Source organism: Manacus candei, unplaced genomic scaffold (genome assembly GCF_025592945.1).
Source record: "Manacus candei isolate 608988 ecotype Guabito, Panama unplaced genomic scaffold, ASM2559294v1 h1tg000088l, whole genome shotgun sequence".
Taxonomy (NCBI): Eukaryota; Metazoa; Chordata; class Aves; order Passeriformes; family Pipridae; genus Manacus; species Manacus candei.
In genome coordinates, this window is record NW_026138136.1 from 9453493 (window position 1) to 9480747 (window position 27255).

A 27255-nucleotide genomic window follows, 5' to 3' on the forward strand; every position below is an offset into this window, starting at 1 on the left:
AAAACAACCCTTTCTTTTTCGTGAAGTAACCACAACAGAGTTCTTCCACTTTCTTCTGAAGTCAAGAGTAACTGCAGGCAAAATCAGTAAATACACTGATGCCCTAAAGAGGGACAGCAGTTCACAGAAGCAGTAAAATAAACTGCTGCAGAACATGATCCTTTGTATCCCAGAAAGCTCAAGTGAAATGCACTGCAGTAGTTGTGTAATGTCTGATGGGAATAGGTCCTATAGATTTAGCCAAAAGTAAACGTAGTTGAAATTTGACCCTTTTAACTCAGTAGAGTACAATTTTTGAAGAGATGACTTTACTGAGAGTACTAAAAATCACACTGAACCCTTACTTTTGGTGTTATTTTACTTGCTTTTAGTGTTTCATGGTAGGCTCTCACAGCACTTAACAAGGAACATTTCCTTAATCATCTAAAGAGTCCCATAAAAGAGATGAGAAGTATCATGGAGCAACTGTGTGAATGGGATGAAAGATATTACCACAGTGATCATGAAAACATCAGAAAAAAAAGCTGGGTTTTTTTGGTGGTTACCCTCTCACCCCTCAAGTTCCTGCATGGACACATTTCCTTTCACAAAAGTAAAATGTCTCAGAATATCTGAAAGAATTATTTTAGATATCCACCATGGATTTAGTTGTATAGTTCTTGACTACGAATAATAAAAACAATAACAACAACAACAACACTTTTGTCAATGCTACAGAGAAAATTAAGAATCTTGATAGTCAGTCACACATTTAAAACAGGAAAATAAGATATCAGAGCCTGGAAGGGACTGGATTTCAGTCTTGCTGCCAGAGATCTCTCTGTACTTCCACTGAGTTGTAAACCTGATCTGCCTATATGTGTAAGGCCAAACTAAAAATCTTTGCAAGCTGAAAGTCCTACTACTTCTCTCTATTACTGAGTCATATTTGTTCTAATCCACAGCACAATCCATAGGAGGCCCAGTGCTGCCCTGGTTCTGCATAACCAACTATAGCTCCTGCTCTGAAATTGCACCTTGAATTGCAGCTTTCCTTCAAGCTCCTAGACAGCATCCCACAAGTGGGTATTGACAGAACCTTTCATTTCCACCTGCTTAGGATGGCAGGGTGAAGGTTGAAAGGTATAGAGGCATAGAGATGAAAAAATTTAACCAATAACAAAGTAGAGACAATAGGTTGCACATAGATTCACAAATTAATACTTCACATTTGCAGCCCAAAAGCAAGCTCATGTTCTGGGCCCCCTAGAAAAACAAACATGTAAAACAACTACTTTTAAAAACAGAGACAGCCAGCAGCTGCAGTTTAACTATTTTATAACACGTCTTCCCCAGCCACACGAGTGAGATGAGGATGTGTTTGCTGGCCTCCTCAAAATCCCTGCTCTGGCAGTATTCCTCAGCAGGCGGCTGGGTAATTTCTCCCCAGCACCTTGGACTAATGCAGACAAAAACATAAACTGCACGATAACTAATGCCATCACTCCGATTAAGCTAGTGTGTTAAAAAAATACAAGGGGTTAAAAAGTACAAATTCAGATTACCAAAAATACCCCAAAATTCAAGATGTACTTCTTTAGATATGCAGAGAGATTGATTAGCTGTATGAGAGAAGACTGAGGGGAGACCTCATCACAGTCTACCATTTCCTTGTGAGGGAAAGCAGAGGGGTAGACACTGATCTCTTCTCTGTGGTGACCAGTAACAGGACCTGAAGGAACGGCCGGAAGGGGACGTTTAGGTTGGATATGACAAAAAGGTGCTACACCCAGAGCGTGGTTGGTCACTGGAACAGGTTCCCCAGGGCAGCGGTCACAGCACCAAGGTTGACGAGTTCAAGAAGCATTGAGATGACACTTTCAGACACATGATGTCATTCTTGGGGATGGTCCTGTGCAGGGCTAAGGGTTGGACTCGATGATTCTCGTGGGTCCCTTCCAACTCGGAATATTCTGTGATTCTGTGAAATATCCATAAAAATGTCCAAGGGAAGGACAGCACAGCTCAGCTTGTATCAATGACCTGTGTTAGGTATTAGATGGAATAATTGTTTTAAGGCATGCAATCGTGCTCAACATTGTATTCTCCCAGGAGCACTTTGCTCCAGTCCTGTCCTCAGGCTGTTTATTCATATCCATCTATGACTGCTAGGTGGTGCTGTGGGATTTTCTAAGGCAGAAAAACCAGCTTGTTGTTTTTCATTCCCATCACTGATATTTTTTTCCTTCTACATGAGAAGAGCTGCAGTGTTTTTTGTATCATGGCTGTACAGGATGTGTCCTGTTAGGTCTCTTTTCTTGTTCTTCACTTGCTGTAGGCATGCAGTGGCCACCACTAAGGATGCTGCTTCTCCAGAGCAGTCAGAGAAAATGAGTATATCAGTGTTCATCTGCATGCATCCATACCCACGCAGGAAAGCAGGAACCTCAGATGAAGGCAGAAGAGATTAATATCTACTCTAAAATCCTCCATATTTTCATTTTCCTTTGGTTCTAAAGATACAGAACTTTTAAACAAACTATTTTTATTGACAAAAAAGGACTTAAAATTAAATGAGACACACAAATTAAAAGGTTTCAAAGGAAAGAGTAAGACTAAAACTCTCTGAAGGTCCAATGAATGAAATATCTCCATTTTTTCCTCTCAGATTGCAACTCAATTCTATGAGGAAAGGCAAACTACTGCAAAAACTTTAGAAGGCAACCCTCTAAAAAGGGAGGTAATGGGTAGGATACTTTTTTAGGCTTCATTTTTGTTCTGGAACTAACCAATAACTCAAGTGGTGGGATACTATCAGTGCTTTAACATCCATAGTATCATAAATGGTGCAGACTGGGATTGAGCTATTCAGACCTGTAGGTAAAATAAGTCTGGTGATGTCCATCTGTTCCACATAACTTCACGGTTCTTTAGCCAAAGATGACGAATAATCCTAACCCACCCTTCTGAGCAAAAGGGAAGAAAAACAAAACAACCCCCAAGATGAGTAATTGCAGTAATACTACATCGGCTGATGACATCAGGAAAATCTTGTGCTCTGTTTTCAGATCCTGTCCCATTGTCCAACGCCTTGGGACACTCAAAGGTTCAGAGGAACCCTTGCTGCTCCTATGCAAAAGCCACCCTAGTAAATGTCAAGGCTATTGTCTTTAACACAGACTTCAATTTCTATGTAGTGAGTTGACATTTTCTGTTTGATGCTCTGCTATGCATGATCTTACACTGCCAGAAACTGAACTTGGGCATTCACATTGCATCCTCGCATCAGAAGGGGATGACAAGGAAACAAGAAGGGAAGATTCTGCAGGCCAGTGACAAGAACTGAAGTACGTCACGATTCTAAGGAAGTTTGCCACAAATCCTACTATTGGATCCAGATTAGTACAGAAGTCCATCTGAGCAAGTCACCAGACAGTGCCGATCTGGAAGCAAACCTACATTCAGGTTGTCTATCACATCTTTACCCCTACAGCCATGAAGAGAGTTTACAGTTCCCCTGAGCATGGAAGAGTGGTCCAACAGACACCAAACATGGGAAGAATGTGTAGATGGAGAAGCTAGATTGCAGTGAGAAATACAAAAAAGAAAAAATTACCTGATCACAAAGCACTGCAAACCACAGAGAGTGGTAGTGACACAGAGGAGCAAAAAATAAGAAGTGGAATTCTATCCTCTCTATTTAAAGGAAAATGCAACGAACTGAAACACAATCCCCATGGGACTAACAGTTTTGAGGTAATTCCATATAGTAATACCTCTTGGGGTCTCTTTCCCCCCTTCACTCTTTCCATTTACATTCTGCAAAAAAGCCTGTCATATGCAAGGCTTCACTGGGGAAGTGGAAGCATTCAAACTGCAAGTTAGTGAAGGGTTACATTTCCCTCCAAAATCATGACAATAAGATGCTTAGACAACCACACAGTGACATTTAAAGTGCAGTGTAGAAAAAATGGTTTCTGAGGGGTTGTTTTATTACTAAGCTAAAGAAGGCAGCAGTTATACTCTGCTGGAAAAGACAAAGCATACATTTGCTACAGTTCTGTGTCTTCTAATAAGAAGAGGAAATTCAAAAATAAAAGGGACCAATCTACAGAAATTCCATGCTGGCTGAGGTATTAACAGTATTTTTTATATTGAACACCACATTCTTGTTTTTTATTGATGTGGCCTTCAAAAAGGAAAATAGTGGAGAGATAGAGGGGGGCAAACCAGGAAGCATCTGAACTCCATGTTCAATTGCTGTGATCAAAGAGGATCAGAATATGGAAAGAGAGTACACAGCATGCCCAGATGCGACTCATTTCAGTGTATCATGGGAACCAGCTAGAGAACCTGCTGGTATGCTGGAAATTATTCTGAAAAGACTTTGTATGGTATAAACCACTACTAGAAGACTGTGGATTAAAAAAAAAGAAAAAAAAAGAAAGAAAGAAGAAAAAAAGCCTATCAGACAACCTTCCTTTTGATCTTATGAAAAGTAGTTAAGATCCACATATCTTACCAGAAACTCTTCCTTACTAGGGACTAGTCCTGTAACTGAGGAGACCAACATAAAATCTGTGAGTTAGCCTCGATAGTTCTGGGCAATAACCTGGTGTGGGACCTGAGCTGGCTGCAACTCAGAGGTTCTTGGGGTGCAGTACATGCTGAATATAAAGCCATCATGTATGTTTTGGTAGTTTACAGTTTTGATACAGCATATTTTTTCCTGTTATCTGAGTATCTTCAGCTAGTAGTTGTTGCTTTAAAGAACAACTATATCTAAGTAAAAGAATGAGTGATGCCAGAAGAACAGATATGGTAACAATTAGTATTAAGTTCAACTTTCACCTACGTATCTGTCTTCAACACATATAATCTATCCTTCCACTCCCTTATGTTCTTCCCCCAGGGCTCTAAAATCCAAATACCAATTTTCCAGATGAGGGACCATGGCAAAAAGGGATTTGAAAACTGATTCAAGAATGTGCCTGGGAGCTGGATTCAGCCTGGGTCTCCCAATGTACAGACTCCCTCCCTAGCTGGGCCATTCTTCCAGGCTAAGCTACAAGCAAAACACTGGTATATTAACTGCTGTGTTGGCTGAACTGTCTCGGATCTGGTTTACATGATGCTGCAAAAAATGTTGGATACCACCTTCTTCCCTGCAGGCAGAATTCCACTACTGCAATATATGTATGGGAACGAGAACAGACACTAATTTAAGAAGAAAATTAAGATGAATTTAAGAGGAAAGACAAAGGCAGTGAAGTATATACTAATTTAGTTTCTGCCTCAAGAATTTCCAGAAAGAGGACATTCAGAAAAATAATTCAGAGAGAAGATTAAGCAGCACAGCTCTGCAGAAAAAGATGGAACCTACATGCCTCATAACAGCAGCCACAGAGTACACAGTATATTCAGTTCATACTTTTAGAGAAGTATGAGATCCTTTCACAAACAAACATTTAAACAGACTTTTTGTGGAATTTCTACTGTTGTTTCCTTGCAAACTGTACTTGTGTTTCTGCAAAATCTTGTAAAAAGGATCTACACTAACTGTATGGTTCTCAAAAATCTTTAATAGCAATTCAAGAATCATCCAAATAGAGGTCAGAGGAAGAAGCAACTCGGTAACAAAGTTACAAAATTCACTATTAACAGTGAGAAAAATTAAGTGATTAATAAAAACATCCTACCCACATCCTATGAATTAATTAAACTATGTTTGTCACAGAATAAATATTGTAGCGTATAGTGATAAATGCTTGTCAGAAAACACTAGTAGCTAATATCAAATATTAACACCTAGGTTGTGAAGCACAGCCCTTTGCTGCGACACTGAACTACTGTAGTGAGAGAGACCAAGGCAATTCTAAAAACTAGCACTGACTTTTAGGTTGGTTTTCAGTTTTTCAGCTCATTTAATTCTAGTATAACACTTGCCTTTTTCTTTTTTCAAGCCTTTCCTTTGCAACAAGAAATTTGTACATCTGCATAGATGCATGGTATTTTTTGGTAATACTTGGACATATTTCAGTCATTGCTAACCGGACACTTTCTCATACAGATTTAAACAGATGAAACTGAGTGAAAAGTTGAGTCTGAACACTTGCCACGTTGTTGGCAGTTAATCATTACATTTTCTCATTCTCCACTTGAAAAGAGTTGAAATCAGATCTCTGATGTGATGTGGGGGAACTGTGTTTTCTAGTATCTCCTTAATCTACAAGAGTTCATTTTGAACACAGAAAAATGTATACTTATCCCTCCAAAATACTCAGAAGTGAATGCAACAGATGGAGCTACAGGAATATTTACTGCTGTAGGACTCTGATACGATCCAATTATTAAAATTATTAGACAGATGCCTGTGCCTGAAATAAGGTGTAAATGAGACCATGTGCTGAAGTCAATACTATAGATTCTATTTAACAGTAAATGAGGGGTTCAAGGAAGGACAAAGAGATAAGTGAAAGAGGTGGGAGTAGGGGGAGAGAAGGAGAGTAGCAGATTAAGTAGAAAAAAGATATCAGCCTTCCACAGATTCTGAAAACATCCCATTGGTCCCCTTCTTCTGGTCTTCTTGGTGGTTTCAGACTGTATCTGTTGAGTGGTGGGGGGAAAGACTCTACAAAACTCCCATTTCATGGGGTTTATATTGTGCAGAAGTTGGGTGGAAATGCATCTGTAGCTCCCCTGGATGATGGAATACTGGATCACGGGACACTTCATGAGTCTTTGACATCTTCTAAGATGTTACAGCTGCCTCTTACATCAGCTAGTTGAATCAATCATGGTCCATTATGGTCCATCATCCGAGATGAATAGCTCAGGCCAGATGTGAACATCTTCAATGCTCCCTGGAGGGGTTTTAACAGCAGAGCAATCATGTAAGGGAGGACTTTGCCTCTTCTCAGCCTTTTTCCTTATCTGGAAGTCCAGTTTGTAGCTTCAGGTATATATGCCCTTCTGCACCTGAGAGGCCACTCTGTGCATCACTAGCAAAGCAGCCATCCAAGTGTTTGAGCCATTAGCACCAGTTTCTTACAGCATCCAGGAGGTTACTGCAGGTGGTTGAACGTGAGCAGTTCAATCTCTTACATTTGGGACACAGTCTTCTCCTCTGACCTGGGATAGTTGGACAATACTAACACCTTATCTTATCTCAACGTCCTTTTGCAGTCCAAACTAGTAGATATATTCAGGAAGGGGTGGGTTTTGGTAGATGAACAGCTATTTCTTTGCAGTTTGCTACAGTGGACAAAAGTCTTTTTTGGTGATCCTAACAATGTCTAATCTATTAACCATTTCAGTATCTCACAGACTCGACTACTGTAAACTCTCATGTTTGATGGAAGGACTTTGAAACCTACCTACAAAGATGATTGGTAAGGAGCAGCAGCATTCATAGCAGTCTGCCTGCTGAGTCGGAAAGACCAAAGCAGACGCCTAACACAGTCTGCACTGGCTAGTGTATCCTATTCCAAGTTTATTGCAACATCCTGATCCTTATCTTCAAAGCATTAGTTAAACACAGTTCAAAATAAACTGTTCATGTAACAGTGCTGATATAGTTTCTCAGTGAAAGAGGAGGAAAGCGCTCTGGCAACCTGGGTGAGCATCGCCTCAAGTCCTTGAGAGGCAGGAAATAGGAAAGTTCCTATAAATCTAGGATTTTGTTTCTCCCTCACACAATCATTTTCATAACAATAGTTCATTGGCAAATGCATAGTAGGTTAAATTTAAGAGCCAGCTGCTAAGTTGACATGAATGTTCAGAGTTTCACTGAACTCAAAGCAGCTAAACCTGTTCACCACAGCTCAAGATCTCACGCATAGGGCAGCCCATGGGTGAGATTGTAATGATTTTAGGGCTTGAAGGGCGATATTAGTTTTGCTCTGAACCATTCCTGAAAGCCTGAAAGCCTGTAGGACTGCCACCTAACTGATATTTTTACCTGGGCTAGACCTAAAAACAGAACAAAACTATAGGCTGATCAGAGTTGTGGCTGGAGGTAAGAGAAGTGATGCAATCTAGATAGCATAACTTGTGTTTTGGTTGTATGTGGAGTCTCATTTGTCGGAGGTTGCAGGGGAGTTTGTTAACCATTAAGACAGGAGATTGAGAAGAAGAGAACATGCAAAATTAACCACAGTAGGTCCCCAAACGGTGTGATTTTTCCTGGATTCTTAATACTTTTAGCTGGCCAGCTTTTCTAGATCACCTTTTAAACATGTTAAGAATAAAGTGCAGGACACTTCTACAGCACAGCCTCTTGCTCAGGCATATTCCTATTTATATTCATTTGTATCATCCAGGCAATGTTAGTTCAGAATAAACCATCCATACCCACAATTATTTTTCAAAATATATGGCCAGAGAAATGAATGAGATGCAAATACTTGTATTTCCAAGACTCTCAACAATAGGGTATACCATCCAGGTCGGCAGTGGTTTCATTCAACGTACTTTGGGCTTTTGTACTACTAACGTCACTATTTTAGTACTATTTGTATCTGCTAAGCCCCTTTGATTTGTAACTTTCTCCATGGTTACAAACCAGTTTTTGATATTTATTTGGAGACCACTTGATAATCCATTTGTATAAGACTGGGTGAGAAATTTCCCAAGGAAAAGAACAGAATCAAGTTACATGGTATTCTCGGCTTCACTTATGACTTAGTTGAGCATGGGCATCAATGGCTTGTGAAATGGAGACTAATCTAATCAAGCTTTTCAACTGAGTATTTACCTCTACATACCTTAAATTATTCATGTATAAACAACAACAACAAAAACGGAGTTTTTTGTGAACAAGACTATTATTCCTCTCAAAATTCTCATTAAATGACTTAGTAACCATGCATATGTTTTAATCCTCCACTGGCACCATGGAGGAAAAGCAGCCCCTAATGGACTTGTTCAAAACCAGGTTGATGGGGCTCTAAGCAACCTGGTCTAATGGAAGGTACTCCTGCCTGTGGCAGGGGGGTCTAGAACTAGATGATCTTTAAGAACCCTCCCAGTGCAAACCATTCCATAGTTCTGTGATTGTATGACTTTCCTTTTGAAATCAACATATTCACCCACTATAACTATGTCCTGTTTGAATGTGTTTTTTTTTCTTTTGCTTTGAAATAGGAGGGGTTTTTGCTTCTTTTTGATTGAATAACATTTTTAAAAATTTGAAAAGTCATTCTTTTAATACCAAGGGAAGCAAAAGATTCACACAGGGAACAACTTGCTGGTTTAAGTTTGTAGTTAACATTGCAATCTAGGACCCAGACAGAAGCAAAGTAGAAAAAAAAATTAAAACAAGATGTGAGATAGGAATCTTTAATCAAGCTCGTTGTATCAGCTTGGGCCCAGCATTCCACCCTGTCTTCTGAGGTTACCCAGCGCCACTTTGAAAATGGATTATTTTCCACTGAAAACAATGCCAAAAAGGGGCTTTAGCTCCCTTGGGGGAAATTAGAACAGCCTGGATCATCAAATGGGAAAAAATAACCATTATCAGTAGCAGTCAGAAACAGGGGGAAAGAAAAGGTGAAACTAGACTCAGGTTTGAGGCTACTGAATGCCTTAGATGTGCCTTTGAAGACCAAGGTGAATCGGCAAAAGCCTATGGGTTTGTGATGCAAAGGAACGTTTGCTTCTCTAGAGGAAGATTTAAACACCTGGGTTTTTTCCAAGATATTTGGTTCATAAATGTACTTTTTGTAAACAGTCAGTAGCTAGTCCTGGAGAGGTTAAGGTACTGTATTGTCCACTTTCTATTACTAGGTCAGAGGGATTACCAACATATGAAGGTTAACATATATATTACCTCATACATAATAAAAGATGAAAAATACATTTTAAGGACTTAATATGGCTTAATACATATACATCTTCAACTTGATGTCCATTGTTTTGGGTAAGGGAAATTTTGAAACAGCTATTTAGCTGCAGGTGATCCACCTGAGAGCTCCAGTGTCAGCTGCCAGCACAGACAAATGCCTCATGTTCATTTACAACCAGTCTAAATATATTTGCAATACAACACAAAACCTTAATTCCAACTTCAGAAGTAGTAATTTGTAGCTGGCAGAAACACTGAGAAAGTGGTGAAATACCATTTCCCAGACAGTGAGGTTGAAAGACCCTACATATGCTACAGCATATGGTCATAATGGTCAGTTAAGGTATCATCCTTGACAGGCTAGTTTACCTGCTTTAAAAAAGAGATAAAAATTAAGGAGCAATTCTGAAAGCACTTTTAACTAGCATTCACTGACTCCTGGTTTTGTCTTCTAAAAAAGAAACTCTCTTGCATGAATGTCCTATGAGAGCAACAAATGCTAAAAGAAAACTTGGTTGACACAGATATTTCCTATTTACATAACTTCTAGCTTATATAAGATGGTTACAGCCTTGGCCCTATCATAGCCCTCTTTTGCATGCCTACAGCAGTACACTACTGACCTCAGTTATCTGGAAGCCAACAGCATGTAACCATACATCCAAAATTAAGTACATACTTGAACACTTTGTTGAACAGGGAAAGACCAATGAATTGCTACCTATATAATTAATGATAAAATGGTAGTAATGTACATTTAAATTGGGATTATACTGTCAATGTTTTATGCCAGGTATGTATCAACCACTGATGATCAGAAAGCAGTCTACAGCCAGCCTGTGAAAGCCCACTGGCACACATTGGTATGGTCACATATACTTGGATGCATCTTGCAAAGGACCAACAGTGGCCCTAAGAGTCTGATATGTGCCAATAATGCTCTTCTCTTCTAATAGTATCGTAGAAGAATGGTACTGCTACCATCAAACTTCCAATCTAGCACCTACATAATACCAATCTGCAACAAATGGTTCCTTTTGTGCCATATACAAAAGTATTGCTAGGTGCATAAAGTGATCTTGGAGCTGGGTAACAAAATTATAGCTGTTTCAGTTCTGAGCATGCCAGACCCTAAGGTCCTCTGCTGAACCTGTGTGCTGCAGTGGACCAGCACATAAAATAATACACTACTCAAAGTGAGCAAGGATGACAGAGTCAGCAGCCCTATGCAAATAGAGCAGAGCAAGCAACAGGGAAGGGTCAAAACCATTACAGAATTTGATTAAAAAAAAAGTAAAAAATATCTGTGGAACAGATTCAATAACCTCCACTGCTAAGCATATTAAACCTGGTCAGAGCTTTTGAGAAGCAAGAAACCATGTGTTGCAGCTGTGGTAGATGAATAACTATATTCCTTCTGAATCCTATTAGGGGGATTTGTCCCAAGACTTAATTGGCAATTTCACTATTCCTTTTTTGTTCAGCAATGTTAATGTGTTTTTCATCATCTTTGCTGTGGAGAAGGCACCAGCATAGCAGGGCTGCAAATTAGACTGTAGGTGCATTGCAAATTCCAGGGGTTCATTTTTCACAGAAAGTCAAAACCGCCTTTAAGTGCATAAAGCAGCTGTCCCACCACACTCTGACAGTAAGCCTACCATACCTTTGGTTAACTTCTGGCACACAGACAGGGACTTAGATCTCTTCCCAAGACAGTCGAAGAATAATGAAAAAGCAACTTTGATGCTACCTGAAACCAAACTATTCAAAGCACATTGCCTGCATTCCTCAGCTGCAGGCGCTGAGCCAGGACATGGAGATAATCATTCGTGCTACTGATGGGGGAGGGAGAAAGGAGCTTAAGGACGCAAGAGCTGAAGTATTCGGGGTAAGAAAATCTAGACAGAATTTAATATGCAAGGCAGCAATACAGTCATGTTTCTCTTCCATCCCACTCCCATTACGTGCATTAGAGAACTAAAATAATCATAAGTATTTTTCTTTTTTTTTGCTTTTTTATCTGTTCCACAGAAAATGAGGATCTATACTAAGAAAACCATTTCTCTCTCATCTTGCACTGCTTTTCCAAGTGTGGCAAATATTCCCTGTTTCAAGAGGACAAACAGCCCAGCATAATGCCCAGACAACAGCGGAACATTTTACATGGGGGAAAAGTTTCTCCTCATCGTCTCCTAGTCATGAATCATGCCCTTCAAGCCTGGGATTTGATAACCATAATTATCTTACTGTTACTTATCTACCAATATAGGTATGTCAACCCAAGATAAATCAGTTCTTTCAATACTGTAGCATCTGTCCTTTGACTTAATAATCTGCTGCAGCAGTGAAGCTTGCACATTGCAGAAAAAAATTTGCAATGGTTAAAAAAGACTCCTGGGACATCAAGCTCTTTCTCCTTGAGTTATGAAAGCTATCAGGGGAAAAGGGGAAAACAGCAGCATTTCTATGTCACTACAGTATCCATCAGCAACTTTCTGTGACTCAGACACTTGAGGAAACATTCCTGGAAATCTCTTAGTAACTATAACTATGGATTTAACTCCACCAATTACAGCAACTTTTGAGTTTTTACCATACTGTGTTTCAGCTATTGTGTCATACAGATCTAGCTATGTACAGGTCTACATGTCAAGAGCAGCAGCAGTCCCTGGCAGGCCTTAATAAAATTCCTAAAGCTGGAGAGCCAACAGACTGGAGAACAGTGAATTTGTGATTTACCTACCCTACGGCCCCTCAGGGTGGCACGTCTGTGTTCTGCGTCCTTTTCAAATTTTAGCAAAGATGGCCTTAAAGGTGGATTGTGCACTAAATAAATCACTATTCCATTGGAGAAGACCAACCCAAGCAGCATATATTCTGCCTTTCAGCTTTTGTCTCATATATAGGGACCAACAAAGAATACCCTGTAGGTAAGTACCAGACTTTGCCTTCTAGGGCTCTTCAGGTACAAGAAAACTTGACATTAGGAGTAATTTCTTTACCAAGAGGGTGGTCAAACACTTGAACAGGCTTAATAGAAAGGTGGGCCATGTCCCAAACCTGTCAGTGTCTAAGAGGCATTTGGACAATGCCCTTCATAAAGTGGTCAGGCATTAGAACTAGATATTGTTGTAGGTAACTTCTAACTGGACTAGCGTATTCTAGTCTAAGAAGGAAGTCACTCTGAATTGTCCTACCCCAGTGCTCAGCAAAGTTGAACAGTGTAGAATGGTGAGTAGAAAATGAATTGAATTTATAGTATAGAAGGGAAAAAAAACACCCCAAAAAGTGCTTCCAAAGAATGTCTTGGGAACTGCAACTACGAGACCAAAAAATCTTCTCCACAGTAAAGTGCAATGGCAGCACAGAGAGTAATGAGGGCATCTTTGGTATCTTTGTTCTTAAGAGCAGAGTATGTGCCAACAAATGAATATAAAAACAGTAGAAGAGACGTAACAGCTCAGTGTGACCTGGTTTCCATGAAGAGTGTTATGTAATATTTTAGAACCTAACACGCAGTCCATTTATACCCCAAAAGCATACATAATACAAATAAAATGCATTTAAAGAACACCAGAACCATATAAAATGAGAATTTTGGAGAGTGCCTTACCTTTGACCCAATGAGCGTGTACAGCCATTGGATAGTTTCATTATGATTTATTACTCCATTCATGCCATCGACATAGAGCATTATCTGGCCCAAAGCTGTTGTAAAGAAAAGAGAAAATATAGTCAGAACTTGTGAGCAATTTTTTTAATTCTAAGCACTGCTGGCAATATTTTATAAGCAGGGTTTTCCAGAGATGTGGAAAGCTCAACTAATGAAAGATATATTGGGCAAGATTGTGCTGGACAAAATCTTGGGAAACTGCACTAACTTTACTGACTTAATCTGGGTAATATAAGTGTGAATGTCATCCACCTGTTCCATTCTAGAAGATGCCACATTTTATGGTCCCCAAATCTGCAAACAGTACTCTACACACTGCTTAGTGTCACAATGGTTCCATCAGCTATAATGCTTTATATATTGTGAGCCAAGACTTTTACCATTTGTTTCAGCACCATACAATGTTTTGAATTAGTATATTTCAGTTGACTGTTTCAGCAAATTCCAATAATGTGAAATTAAAGCTGGGCAATTAACACCAATAAAAACATCAAATATTCACCATTGCACAGTGCACTCTGGAAAATGAGTTTTACATTTTAGCGAGAAAATACAAAAAACAAAGTGTGTTTATAACAAAGAAGTATCTTTATTAATTTATTCTAAAGCATTTACAGCAGAATTTCACAACATGCTACTAAAATACTTTGTAACAGTAATTCCATAGTTTGCAATCCTGATAATATGAGACTTTCGAGAGACAACAGCTATTAAATCTTTTCTGACTGATAAGGACAGACATTTTTTGTAAGGATTACAAAAAGTGAATTAGTAAAATTCATCTATGATCTTCAAAAGTTTCCACTGTTAGATCTGCTTTAAAGCAGGGGATCAAAAGCACAGTGGGATGAAAAATAAATCACTGATGTAGCACCTTTCAGCACAGCCTATTGGCATAACAACTCAATTACCTAACGCACAACCTTAGGAGCCCCTAGTATGCTGCTTAATGGGGAAAAAAAAAAAGGAAAAAACCCAACCCACAGGGTTAGGAAAGTTATGACACGATTAACCTCCCAAACACATTCTGAATGTTTGCTAACTTTTGCACAGGTTGTGCATAGTGCAGCATTGTTTACCCTCAGGGCAGATTTTCAAAGACACTTAAGTACCTGTACAGCTAAGCAGCTAACATTCATTTTTGCACTGTCTCTTCCTTTTTTCTTTGCTCTATTTGGTCGATTTACAGTTAAAAATCTGACGTATTAGTTTTAGGTACTTATATTCTCTATCTAATCTATCACACGAGAAGCAAAGTCACACTACGTGATCAAGGAGGATTGAGAAAAAGCCAGCAAGGGGGGGCTACGGCACAGAGGTAACACATCCCTTCAGCAGGCTGCATTGCAACTGGGGTATGCCCCTCACTCTCTGCTCCTCCTCTCCAGGAAGGAATCATTCACAGCACTCTGAAGACGCGTCTCTCAGGTGAATAAAACCAGGTAGGAGCAAAACAGGCCCAAGTGTTATGGTAAAATAAAAGGTGTAAGTCAGTCAGTAAAATGAGATACAAATTACGTTGCCTGAATAAATGGCTGCTTTGAAGTATTTCATTGCAGGTAGAGGAAATGCTGCTATTCCAGCGGTAATCAGAGAAAGTTCTTAATTCTTGTTTTTACTTCCTTTCAATGCTAAAAAGATTTGGCACTGGATCAGGATGAGATCCAGTCATGATAAGGTCACCAAAACCATTTTTTTTCTTCCCTTGCAAATTATTTGGTGGGGGGTGAAGGGATTTAATTTGAATCTGAAACAAATGTGAAACAAATTTTACTCTTGGCGCATGCTTTCCAAACTAATGTAGAAATCAAAGACAGCAAGAAGTCTGCTTTTAAAGGGAAAACATGCACACATTACAAAATAACTCCACTGCTTATACTTAAGACCAATTAGACTGGATGCCTAAGTGAGATCTGGCACGCAGTAGTCTTCAGCCTCTTAGATGAGACTCTTCATAATAGCAATAGGTTAAGGCAAATTAGTAGACTTTAGAAACAACCAAAAAAATGTGTTGGGATTTCTGAAAATATTCATCTGCTACCACTAATCTTGCTCCCCTTGCTCCCTTCAACCCCTCCCATCACTTTATTTTTATTTTATTTGTTTTGTTTTGTTATTGATGCTACCCTAGGTATATGGTGGTACCTATATCTTTTCAGAAATATAATGGGTTTTTAGGATACTGATGAAAAATCAGTAACACAAGAAAAACAGCACTACAGCTTCTACTTGAACAAGTGGCCAATAAGTTTCACAGGGCAAAGAATTACAAAGGATGCCATGAAATGATCAAGATGAAAACAGGTTTGCTATGGAGTCATGCTGTCCACAAACAAGTCACATCACCAGTAATCATCTGCCACACATGAAGCTATCAGCTGCTGCCAAGACTTTGGTGTGGACCTTCATACTGCTATTTCCTGTCTTCAGGGGTCAGAAAAATGAAAGACAAGATAGGCAGGGTTGAGGAGAAGTCTCTTTTCATTATGAGATAGAGTAAGATAGGGAGAATCTGCATGTACTTTGTACAAAGCTGATGCCCCAAAAATTCTTAGGAAAAGAATTCCACAAGAAGACCTAAAGGATGTTGATTTTCATACCACATAAACTGTCTGTGCTGAGAAAGAAAAGGTTAATACCTTCACTGTAACCACATAACACAGAGGCAAAATGGAAGACACCACCAAAAACACCAGTGTAGGAGCAGGATGGTGGGCTGGAGGTCCTCGGGCCCTCCCAGGGCTCGGGTCTGGTTAAGTAGGGCACGACAGTTCAGCACTAAATGGAGACTGACTGACCACAGAGTACTCTACACCGTTTTACATTCTTTGCAGCTTTTCTGCTCAACTGACAGCTCACCTCCTAGCCCATGATCGTAGTCTGCCGAAATGGCTGCAGCAAAAGTGCACACTCCACATGCCCAGCATGCTCACACACCCACTGTCAACATGCAGGGCCCCGTCAAGGAAGGGTAGGTTAATTTGCAAGGCAGTTGGGAAGGCCAATCTAGTCCAAAATAATTTAAATTCACATTTGTATGTGCCTTTAATCAAACTTTTTTTTTTCCTTTCCCCAAAAAATGAGGAGGCTATTTAATCCATTTAATCCCATCCCTCAGCTAACTGAAATTCTTTTTGGAAGTATATCAACAACCTACTTGCATTAGGAAACTTTGCTATTGTGCAATAAGGGGCTGGGAGAGTGGGGTTTAAATATGGAGCAGACTTAATTTGGAATTTCTTTGTTCCCACTACGCTTGTCAAATACTTAATCTTATGTGAAAGTAGTGTGTGACTTTACCCATAGCTATTTTCAAGGAAAATTGTTGGATTTCTTAGGAAAGGCTTAGACTAGACCAGGATAGACCAGCCAGAAAGTTCAAAGATTTTTGTGAAATATGAGGTTTAAAGAAAGCCCCTAAAAACACGCCAGTATTGGCACCGATACTCTCCTGGGATATTTCCTATATAAAGTTAACAGGACCAAAGGCGAAAAGCTCTAGCACAAAACATCATTAAAACGAACATCACCTATTAAAGTCTGTTTTCCCACCCAGAGTGGTGAAAGTTTCAAAGCTGTTCCTTGCCCACACACTTGCTTCTCCAGTATGCTCTATTTGCTTTGCATTTTAACAAAAGAATAGCTCAGAGAAAACAACATCGGTGAATGAGAAAAAAACTATTTTCTCACAGTTTCCTGAGAGTCAAACCCCCATGCATCACGTCAAGAATTATGGCAGGGATGCATCCTGCGATTGTATTTGTTTCCATCAGAATAAGCAAAGGTAGAGGGTGAAGCAGGCCAAAGGCAGACCTTGTTACTACAAGTTTCAGCTCCCAAGGAAGCTTCTGGCCCAAGTTCATCAGGCACTTCTTAACCAGCAGCTGTGGTGCATTTAATGTGCTGCATACAACAACAGGTGGGTGTGCACAACAAACAGAACTGTGATGAAACTAATGGGGAAGAATCAGCTGCTAAAACTCATCTTTTCAATGATAGCTAAAATCTTATCATCATCAATCAGAAGTTAAAGGTCTGTGTGATTGCATTCACTTCATTTGAAAACAGATTACTAGTTTGTGTTCGCTATCCTGGGCACCAAGAAGGCATATTGCATCAAAATAAACATCACAATCAAGAGAAAAAATTCCATATATGTCTAGTGAGGGATCCCAGGAAGGAGCGAATACAGTTGCCTAATATACTATTACAAAGCACTAGGTGGTAATTCCGAAAAAAACAACCATACCTCAAAGTTCTTTCTTTGTGTTTCCTCATTAGAGAGAGGTAAGATCTTAGCTATCAAGTGGGACTGGCCTGAGCACAAAATCTTCAACTCAGCTCAGCCCCAACATGCTGGATGTTAGAAACTTTTACTTGTGCTTGTAGCACATTCCCACTGTGCTTGCATGCATACCTCAGAGTGGAGCTCATAATATTCAAGGATATTATAGAGTGTTTTCCCTTATGATAAATCATTATTAAATACAACTTCTGTACCATCCAGCTAATTGAAAATTAACAAAATCACAGCAGAGCTCCTTGCTTCTGAGAGGTGACATCAGATAAAACAAATTATCTGGACACTCCCCTACTTCTGAAACTGATCTGGCAAAGCAATACTGTGACAAACCTTATAACTCACACTCATTCCACAGGGCTAGAACAAGCTCAAATTTGTACATTTGGGGGTTGGTTTTATTTTTTCCTCTCTTACTATTTGTATGGGTTGGTTTTAGCTTCAGTGCAAAATCTGCTGTTTATATAGCCATTCCCATTTCTTTAATCCTATTGAAGATATCTATAATGTCATCCAGGAAGATAAAAATAATCTTGTTCCTGGCCACAAATGCATGAATATTTTGTTTTTTATCAAAGTTTCTTTAAATACCAACTCTTTTCTTAATCTTGTCTTTTTACCCTCTGCTTGTTTGTTCTTTCTATTATTATACACATCATGGTTGAAAAATGCTAAGAAACTAATTTTCAGAACTCCCATATTAACCACGTACTGAACTTGTATTAAATAAGAACTGAACTTTCTCACAAAAAAACCCCACATTGCAGAACTAATGTTATGAATCAAAGCTGCAAAGCAGTTCTGTACAGATGTAAATGTATTATGTTGCTAATGTACATCAGAAGTTCTTATACTAGCCAATACTATTTAAAGTCTACCTTTTAGTCTTAAGCAGTTTAGAAGCTTCTGCAAGCTAGTTTCAGACTTGAAATGCTATGTAAAGTTCAAGTCTTTTGCAGAGACAGTGCATTTCCAGATCAAACTTAATCTTCATTATTCCCTCAATCTGCTTTAACAGAAAATCTATAAAGACACAATAAAAATAATCTGGTTTTCTAATGCCGAAAAATGAGTTTAAGAAGTGACAACCATAATTTTACCCTGGATACCAGACTAGGGGAGGCTGCCATCCAGAGGTCAACACTGGGCAAGGTCAAACAAAGGAAGGCTGGATATGCCACTCTCCTGTGCAATCAATACACCCTTCTGCAGCACACTTTGGCCCTGCGATGTAACTCCATGCTCAACACTGGGTTCTTAAATGGCACAGCCTTGCAACAATTTCCACCATCCACAAAAGCCTAAAGGAAATACCGGAGAAGATTTATAACTCTGATACTTCCGGCACAATGGAAAGACCTTTAGATGTGTTATTATTATTATTCTGTTGCACTTAATTGTCCGTGTTTAATGATAACTTTAGATTTGGTGAGACCCAGAGGCCGCTAGCAAAAGAAATGCTTTCACTGCTGATTACTACAGGAAAATGAAGGGAAACAGGCTGCCAGCTCCAGACTTGGAGTAGAGTTTCCATCAAGCAAGAGTCTGGGAAATCATGTCAAAGTTTTGAAGCCTCGATAACATTTACAGTTATTTGTGCTGCAGGTACTGATCTCAGAAGTCATCCACAAAGAACACATTTTTGGTCCTCAGAAGCTGGACGTTGATAACACCCTGGCAACAAAGCAGGCGTAGGAAACACAGAGCATTTATTGGCCTAATTTCAAAGCAGGTTGTGACTGTGGTTTTGGGGCAGAGGGGGAGTAGCAGGTCTCCTCCTTAGCTCTGTTTCAGGGAAAGGTACCAGCATGGTCAGTGCCTTCACATCTCCCTAATTTGAGGTTCCCTAACTAGAAGGGCTGCAGTTACCACTTCAATCTCACACACACACACATCTCCTTCCCTAATGCCTGCTTCCAAATGGATCTCAGTGTCCCCAGGGTTCAAGCGAAGAGAAATGCAGCCCTGCCCCATGGTATGATAAATACATGGCAAGTCCAGGACTGCAGAAACCTTTTACAGAGGAATTTTCTCATCTCCATGTTTCCTCTACCACCCTTTTACTCTGGTGTTTCTGCCTTTAAAAAACAGCACACAGCAAAATCAAAGGGGATACAGCACCTTTAATCAGTTCACGTTTCACCAAAAAATGGTCCTTTCTACCTGCCGTGCAACAGCTGTGGCAGTGCCCCATCAAAGCCAAGGAAGCACATCAGAATTGCTCCTCTTCCAGTATTTATTTCTTAAAATTTACTCAAGTGCAAAGAAAGAATAGACTCTCACTTGACTATGTCAGCAGTTAAACTGATGAAAGGCTTTTTATATGAACTGAAATCTGACTTACATATATGCACTTTAAGTATTATAAAGATTTGCATTAGTCATAATTGTTTTAATCATTATTTTATATTGCAGCATTCACACTTTAAATGCACCATATTCAAGTATGCTTTACGAGATTAATAACATAGCAATGTACAGTAAGCTGGGTAAAACTTATACAGCAATAGGTAGAAATTTCCTCATGAAAAAGAAATATGTAATTAAAATACATTATTAATAAATGAGCAAGTCTATCCCAGTATTAAACTGCTATTTTGTAAGCTGACTAGAAGCACGGAATAATGAAAAAAAAGGAAAGAAAGAAAAAAGATAAAAGAAAGAATTAATGAAGGGAGGTGGAAGAAGGGAAAAAAGACAAAAGAAAGCAAAAGGTTAACTAGATGGCTTTCAAAGATGCCCATTCACCCACACTGCTTCATGAAGCAAAACTCCTTTGTAAAAAGAGAATGGGTACTATCCCTTAATTAAGACGACATTATAATGCATGCATATATAGAGCTGAATTAAAGCAGCTGCTTCTTAATGGAATCAATATTGCCTGTAACACTGAATATGTTCTTTCGATGTGTGTATGAAGTTACATGTTTTTCCTAACAATTGAGATTTAGAGTTTTAAACGATCTTCTGATGAGACTTCCCCACTGGGCCTCAGAACTTAAATTCTGAGGGAGGAGGACATGATGGCAAGATTGCCAAATTTTCTTGTACTGAGTACTGATGTTGCAGCAAATGAGACGTGTTTTGGGTTTAGGGCAGAAATTAAGATCTGTTTAAGGATTAAGCATCTCTTCTCATCTATTTCAGAAAAGACTCATCTTTGAATTTTAAACTTTTCATAATGGATTTATCATGTTTAGGCATCCAAGTGCTTTACAACAACAGTAAAATTGAATCGGGCTGGATGAGGTGGGCTGGCACCTCTGGAGACTGCCTAGTCCAATCCCTTGCTCAAACCAGGGAAATCCAGAACAGGTTGTTTATGACTCTGTCCAGCTGGGTGTTGAATTTAGCTCCAGAGGTGGAAACTGCACAACTTCTCTGAGCAATATGTGCCAGTGCTCAGACACGCTCACAGGTTTTTTTACTTGGTTTTTAAGTTTAAATCAAATTCCTGTGTTTCAGTTAGTGTCCATGTCAGGCCTCTTGTCCTTTTATTATGTACAACTGAAGTCTGGCTCTGTCTTTACTGTCTCCAATCATATATGCAGTCCCTTTCATAATATTCAAATTGAATTAAATTGAATATAAACCAAAGATTAATCCACAGTCAAGAAACAAAAACTACATACTAAGCTAGAAGTCAGAAAAAAAGTAATTTCAATTTAGGATTAAAGTAGGGAAATTCAGTGAGACTCCCAAGTTAAGAAGTGATACTTTAGCCCTTCTTTTTGGGAGCTGACTAATTTAGTCTGGCAATGTGCTAGATGTGATGGATTTCAAGGCCTTTCCTTCTCCATTAATCATCATGAACATAAGCCTTCTGTCTGTGTAAACAATACTAATCCTGACTTTGAAGGTACAAAGAGGGAAACACAAACTAACCTTTGCAGAATGTAAAAGATAATTTCTGCAGCTCCCCTTCTTGAACTCCTCAGACACCTATTTACCCTGCACAAAGAAAGGTCCTGCAGGTGCAAGCTGTCTTTTATCAATCATTATCAGTTACATACAGCACATCAGTTTGGAATTCCAGCATCTGCTTTACATGCCAAAAAGCTAAGATTTGAGAATGAACTCAGCATTTGGACTAGGAAACACCACAGAGTCAGAAGTGTTCGGAAGAAAATCCAATCAAGACACAGTAAAAAACCAGCTTATTTTGATTGTCAGACTCTGTGGTTTTTTGCACCTGGGGCAGAGAAACCCCGAGGGAGTACATGGAACAATTTTTTTTTCTATTATATATCAGTATATACATCTTTGTTGATTGCAGTCAGGCACTTTTGACAGTGAGTATGGAAAAAGCACACTGCCTTGAGGTCCCTGCCCTCTCTGGAAAGTAAAGAAGTGTGACACAACTGGGCTATATAACAAATGGACTAACATTAGAGCAAAAAAGGATATATGGTAGGGTAAAAGTGTTCATATCCTGGACATTTTTAGTCATCAACAGTATTTCTTCTCAGTACAACAGTAAACCTTCCAGAATGAAACTTGTTGGTTTTGAAGTGAACAAATGATAGATTCTTACTGTCAGCTTTTTTCCCCCCTTTCTCTTGAGAAATATTTACATAATATTTACATTCTTCCTAAATAAAAAGGAAGATTCTCAGGCAAGCAAAAAGAGGAAACACAACAATTCCCAGCATTAGTGTATTCCTCTTATTAGAGGAATATATTAATATATTCCTATACTAATATGTAATAGCCATATATTCATATAATTCCTCTTATTAGAGGAATATTATTGTATTCCACTTATTAGAGGAATACTAGAGGAATATATTCTTACATATTATTCTTCTTATTAGAGGAATAGAAGGAAAAAAAAGACATACTTCTGTGCCAGTTGAAACTTCAAACATTGCTCCGCTCCACAGACATCAGCACAGTCTTTGTAAAGCCCAGCATTGATCAGTGATTTCTTGTTAGTAACATGTTGTAGCTAGCATAGAATCAGAGAATGGCTTGGGCTGGAAGGTACCTTAAAGATCATCTAGTTCCAATCTCCCTGTCATGGACAGGGATACCTTCCACCAGATCATGAGTGCTAGTATTTCCCAAGATAGCAGTTTCATGTTTTCTAAGCTCAACTTCTCTCCAAGGTGCAGTCTTGGGCAGGTAAACATGGTCTCAGTCTGGCATCCTGGAATAACAGCACTGCAACTGGTATGGTAACTAAATACACTGAAATTAGTGTTTGGCCAAGAGGCTTACAAAGAGTCATAATGATTTTCATGGGCATATAAAGTTATTCTGCTGGGTAAAAGCCAAAAGCCAGTCTACAAAATTCATATATTGTGGCATTTGCCCAACAAGCCTGCACCTCTAAAATGATTAACACTATATTCCTGAAGAACAACAACAAAAAAAAGATGAATGAAAATCACTAAAAACAGTAATTCTACCACTGGTATTTGACATCACTTCTCACAGAGGGTTTTGCAGGAAACAAAGTGTGCTGCCAAAAGTGACCCTTAGGAAGCCATCCAATTTTCAGTTAAATTCAAATATTGTTTATTCTAGTCATTAACTTAAGGTGTGCTTGGGGAATACCATGGAAGAGATACACTGAGAACAAAAATACAAGTAAACTTCTCCAGCTATACTCTTTCTATATAAAGTTGTTCTCTTAATTCTTACATAGTTCCTTCACATGACGATGTATTCCAAACACTGTTCCCTCTTCTTCCAAAATGAGGGACCATGTGTGAAAAAATTACACAATAGAAGAAAGACTATTTAAGGAAGCACTACAAAACACTTTAAGTAGATATCACTTTTAGTATTTCTCAATACTTGTTGCTTAGGTTACAACAGCTACATGATTTTAGACGAGTCCAAAACTTCCTATAAAGGGATGCACTGGCATTCTTCTTCCTAACAGACAGGAATGTAAAAAGTGAACAGACAGCACAGATGTATTAAGATCATTCTGGGACATTTGAGTAGTGTTTGAAATGTTAGCAGCAAAAAACGATAAAGAAGCCCTGCATTTTAAAGTTATACTTTTAGATATAAACTTAAGCTTTCTTCAATGCTTTTATCATCTTAAACCAACTGATTTAAAGAGTTCTATAAAGGAGCACAGAAAGTCACATTTTCCTTAACTGTATTCCAAACCAGTGCGGCGCAGCCCCGGCCCGGAACTCGGGCACGCGGTGCAGCCCGGCCCCGGGTGCTCAGGCCCAGCCCTGGGAGTGGAAAGGAGAGAGAGAGAGGAAGCTTTGCCGGCACGGACTGTGCCCTCATGGGAGATGAGAGGGGGAGCCCCGGAGCACACAGAGGAGAAGGACAACTCTAAACCTGGGCAGATGGAGCTCGATTAGCCCTGTAAGGCCATCCATCTAAGAGAAGGTCACTCTAATTAAACCTACGTCCTGAGGACCTCGCTGCCACCGTCCAAGCTCGCTCGGCCCTGGCAGATGAACTTTAGGATTAAAGGGTGGGTTCAGTTCCGCGCACACTGGGTCTCACCTAAAACATCCATTGCGCAGGCTCGAAGGCCTTACCCACATCTGCAAAGCCCTGCAGCGACATCTACAAATGCAGTCACACAAAGATCAAAAGACAAAGGCATATACACCTGCCTCCAAAGGTGTACCCAAATTAACTCTAGCATGCTGGAACATCAGAACCATGCTCGATTCTGCAGATAGCGGATGTTTTTGCAACGACCTGAGTGTCGTTCTGCCCTAATTTGCCCATGAACTGTCACATCTCAATATCAACATTGCTGCTCTCAGTGAAGTTCGTCTCCACAAGGAAGGCAGACACAGAGAACATGGTGCCAGTTACACACTCCTTAGGTCAGGTAAGCCCAGAACCGAAAAGCATCTCTCAGGAGTCGGTTTCATGATTAAAAACTCTGTTGTTCCTAAACTCGAAAATCTGCTGACAGGTCATTCTGACCGCATTATCTCCCTACGCCTTCCACTACACAACAACCAACACATTGTCCTCTTTAGTATATATGCCCCAACTCTCCAAGCTGACCCTGCTGAAAAAGATATATTTTACACTGACCTGCACCACCTTACCCAAAAGGTTCCTGCAGATGATAAGATCATTATCCTTGGTGATTTCAATGCCAGAGTAGGAAAGAATTTTGAAGCCTGGAAAGGAATGTTAGGCAAGCATGGTGTTGGAAGCTGCAACGATAATAGTCGACTTCTATTAGAATTCTGTGCGGAACAACAGCTCACCATCACTAACACTATCTTTCAGCAGAAAAATAGTCTGAAGACAACATGGATGCATCCCAGATCCAAACATTGGCACCTCATCGATTATGTCTTGGTGCGACGGAGAGATGTTCGCGATGTCCACCACACCCATGTGATGCCCAGCACAGAATGCCAAACAGACCATCGACTGGTGCGCTGTAAACTTAACCTCAGTCTTAAATTCAAACCTAAAAGGGGCAGTATCCCAAGAAGGAGACTCCAAGTTAACAATCTCCAGTCAGCCACAGTGAGAAACAAATTCCAGGCTAATCTTCAAACTAGGCTCAAAAACCACTCCATGGATTCTACAGATACCTCTCCTAAAACACTTTGGCACCATATAAAAAAAAGCATTTGCAGTCCTCTGAAGAATCCTTGGGGTTCTCCCTCAAGAAGAACAAGGACTGGTTCAATGAAAACAATCAAGAGATCCAGGAATTGTTGAGGAAGAAGAGAACCGCCCACCAAGCACACCTTGCACTGCCATCCTGTCACGTAAGAAAAGCAGCCTTTCGCCTTGCATGCAGCAAGCTCCAACAGAAACTCCATGACATACAGAACAAGTGGTGGATCAATCTAGCTGAAAAAACACAATTATGTGCAGACACAGGTGATCACAGGATTCTATGAAGCACTGAAAACAGCGTACAGGCCTACATACCAAGTCCAAAGTCCTCTACTCAGCGTTGATGGTCAAATGCTTCTGACAGATAAAACCTCCATTCTGAATCAATAGTCTGAACACTTTCAGACTCTTTTCAGTACTAGCTATGTAGTTCAAGACTCAGCAATTCAGTCCATCACACAACAACTGGTGAAGTATGAGTTGGTCTACTCTGGCCTCCGATCGGGATGTCTGGAGACACACCATCTATAACGCTGTTGATGCTTTTGAGAAAGCACGCAGGATCACTCTCGAGGAGAAAAGACAACGAAGAAAGATTCATGCCTTGCAGAATACACCACCTAAGGAGTCTTTCTGCTGTGCCTTTTGCAACCGGACGTGCCTCTCTCGTATTAGCTTTTTAGCCACCAGCGCGCTTGTAACAAATGTGGGTAGAGCCCTTCCCAAATCTTCATTCGCGGAGCCTAGCCATGAAAAAATGATGATTCCAAACCATCCCAAATCCTCGATGAATAGTACATTAAAAGCTTCCTCCCCTCCTCAGGAAGGACTGACTTAAGAGCAGAAATCAGTAGGAAAAATAAAACCCCACTATGCTTTAAATTCAGCAACTAAATTAAAATAGTTCTTAAGCAAAGTGGGAGAAGAAAGCGTGTCCATTCAAAGCAAAGACAAGACTGGATGAAGGGCTTTCTTGCAGCGTTCCAGTCTCCTTAAACTCCTTGCGTGTTGGCTAGAAAAGAATCAAATCAAACAGCCTGAAAATAAAAGCTGATTGAATCAAGATCTGTGTCTTTTGTCTACTGAGGGATGTATCCCAACATCAAATGATTTTATGAAAAAAAATGCATCTGTCACTTTTAATTCACTAAGCTGCCTTAAAAACAACACTTTTTTCTAATTTTCTTCATTGTAATTACACCGTGACAGACATTAAAACTAAATTCTTAATACATTTTTCAGATATTTATCGCTCTTCAGCATGCTCAGCCTGTCTCTAACATTTCAGATGGACTCCACCCCACAGTAATGTGCATGCCAATAAAGAATTCACTTTCATCTCTTGAATTTATGCTTGTTAAGACAAATTAATGAAAGACTCTATTCTTTAACTACTGGCTAAACAAAGCCAAAGTCAGCACTAGAAAGCAAACCAATACAACACTTCATTAAATGTGCTTTTTATTTCTTTTTGTTTCAAGTATGTCTGCTGCTATGTGAAATTTAGGGTTATACAATCTCCTTTCAAACCTCACAGTAAAGAATGTGCTTAAGTCACAAGTTCATATCTCCCATTTGAAGTGGACCTGAGAAAGGTGCAGGGAAGAGATATAATTACAAATCCCTTTAAGTACAGAGCTCACTCTTCCAAAATATTGATTGAAAATGCTGTTTTGTGTCTCTGCTCATTCATCTCAGATAATGAGCAAAGATTCCTTCCAAATTAACAGTAATTCTCTTCTAATCCCTCTATTCTTCTTTTTTTTCCTCTTCAGCACAGTGATAGCGAGAACTCCTTTGAATTCTGAATCCTACCTTATTACAACAATTCTTAAAGAGAAACATAGTGAAATTGTCAGTGTAATGCCCAGACTTTTCTCCTCT

At 39.5% G+C, this 27255-nt stretch overlaps 1 protein-coding gene across 10 annotated transcripts in view; it reads right to left on the minus strand.

Moving 5' to 3' along the window:
* FHOD3 (formin homology 2 domain containing 3) overlaps window positions 1–27255 on the minus strand; it is a 385259-nt gene that overhangs the window by 145072 nt on the left and 212932 nt on the right. For all 10 annotated transcript variants that reach the window (XM_051812625.1, XM_051812624.1, XM_051812622.1 and 7 more), the window contains one exon: window positions 13437–13531. In XM_051812625.1, the coding sequence (XP_051668585.1) occupies window positions 13437–13531 (95 nt within the window). The remainder of the gene's footprint in view (window positions 1–13436; window positions 13532–27255) is intronic.